The 1,855-nt window shown below is 57.6% G+C and overlaps 1 protein-coding gene across 3 annotated transcripts in view; it reads right to left on the reverse strand.

Annotated features, from left to right (window-relative positions):
* Window positions 1-1,855, reverse strand: part of MTRFR (mitochondrial translation release factor in rescue) — a 14,302-nt gene that overhangs the window by 1,003 nt on the left and 11,444 nt on the right. For 2 of the 3 annotated variants that reach the window (XM_006149259.3, XM_006149258.3), the window contains one exon: window positions 7-326. In XM_006149259.3, coding sequence (XP_006149321.1) covers window positions 108-326 — 219 coding nt within the window. In that variant the 3' untranslated portion in view covers window positions 7-107. Of the gene's footprint in view, window positions 1-6; window positions 327-1,855 lie in introns of those variants that run through there. The other variant, XR_003549511.1, reaches the window with a different exon arrangement.

The following is a 1,855-nucleotide window of genomic DNA, read 5'->3' on the forward strand; positions in this document are numbered from 1 at the left end:
TGTTATTTAATGTGTCGGAAGTATTTCACCGGCAGCTCCCGTCTCCTGACACTCGCCCGGACCCCTGGAAGCCCTGGCAGCCTCTTCGGCGGAGGCCGACCGCCGCCTCAGTGGACGTGTTTACTGGACTCCCACAACTCTTTCAGGAGTTTCTTTTTTTCTAGGGTCTCCTTTGCTCTTTTCTTCCTTTCCTGCTTTTTCTTCTCTGCCTCTCGTTTTTCTTTGTAAACGGCACTGTTTTCGCCATTGTAGAAAACATCCACTTTCTCCTGCAGGATTTTCCGAGCGAGCTTTCGGTTTTGATCGACTGATCTCGTCTGATGGCACTGGAAGAGACAATTTATCACTCTAAGACATGATGTTTCATAATGTGACAGGCGCGCCAGCAGGTGACGGCCCCTCAGAAGTCCCCAAAGTCAGCTTGTTGGCTTTACCGACCGGGACCGGCCTGGAAGGCGCAGGACTTGTGAGGAGTCCCTGTGAGTCAGTGACAGGGTGAAGACTGACCCTCTTCGGCTCCACCTTGGGGCCCCCTTACCAGCACCCAGCTGGGAGGCTCTCGCTGTGCTTGTGTATAATTAGGAGTGTTATTTTTGGTTAGCTGCAACAATAGCCTTCAAGCAACTTAAATAAAGTCCCCAAACAATTAGGAAAACAGCAACTGCTGCATCTGGCTGTGGCCGGGGACAAGCAGCGTGTGCGCCGCTCCCGTGCCCCGCTCTGTCTGCAGGAGGAAAAGCGCATCTTCCCTGTGGACCAGCAGAACCTTCATTGCATAACGCCTTAGCGAGATGGGCGAGAGCCTTGCAGAGATGTGATAAAAATACAATCGGGGGGAGAATACCGACAGCAAGTTAGGAGTACGTTATATAAAATAAGTAGTTACAGAAATGATGTTCAGTTCCAGGGTTTTGCTACTCGGGAGTGACTGTTTTCAAAGAGGGAAGAGTGAGGTATGAGCTGGTTCATTCCTGGCTTGGACCTCGGCAGCTGGGCGTGGCTGGACAACGTGGGCCTGGGTTCAGTCCCGGTGGACACCTGTACTCGGAGGCCCTCGGGCCAGTTACTGGCCTACGGGAACGTGGGACTGCGAGGACCGTCCTCTGCGGTCAGTAAGCTATGACGGGACGCCTGTCTGTGCTGCTCTGTCCTTCCTTCACCGTCCCTCAGCTGTGTCCTGCGGGGCCTGAGCCGCCACAGTGGCATTGTGGACTGACAGTGCTGCCGACAGGCCTGCCTTTCAAAGCCGGTGGGCTCTTGCCACCAAACCAGGACTGGGGTAGAAGGCACCTCCCCATCTACGGGCTCAGAGTGTGCCGAGAGCCGGTGAGGTTTTGACGGGGTTTGTTTCTCATGTCGAGGAGGAGGCAGGGCCGGGTGGTGCAGCAGTGATGCTGCTGGACCCCGGGGAAAGGCCCAGGTTCACATCTCAGGACCTCCCTGAGTGTGCGTGCCCGTCACCTGGGCCGGCGGAGGCAGGAGTGGATTGTGAGTGAAGTCCCTGTTCGTGGTATGGGGGGGTGGTCTCTCTCTCTGTCTCTCTTAAGGAAGGAAATAAAAAGAGCCCCATAGAGGCAGCTGCGCGTGGCAGTCTCCCCCTGCAGGTGATGAGTCACATGGCCTTGCCCCCAGCCCCCCCCTCTCAGGGGAGGAGTGCCAGTGTTTACCAGCGGGCCCCGTAGCCAGGGCAGCCAGGGCACTGAGCCGGCCGGCTCCCAGGGACAGGGCCCACAGCACTGCTGCAGCTGCAGTGGCTTTCCAGGGCCCCAGCTGCTGGTGCTGCCTCCCAGGCCCCCAGAGCTCCCGGACAAGGCCTGCAGTGCCCCCTACTGCCCGGCCGGTGGAACGATGGAGC

The sequence above is a fragment of the Tupaia chinensis genome, unplaced genomic scaffold, assembly GCF_000334495.1.
Source record: "Tupaia chinensis unplaced genomic scaffold, TupChi_1.0 Scaffold000258_1, whole genome shotgun sequence".
Taxonomy (NCBI): Eukaryota; Metazoa; Chordata; class Mammalia; order Scandentia; family Tupaiidae; genus Tupaia; species Tupaia belangeri.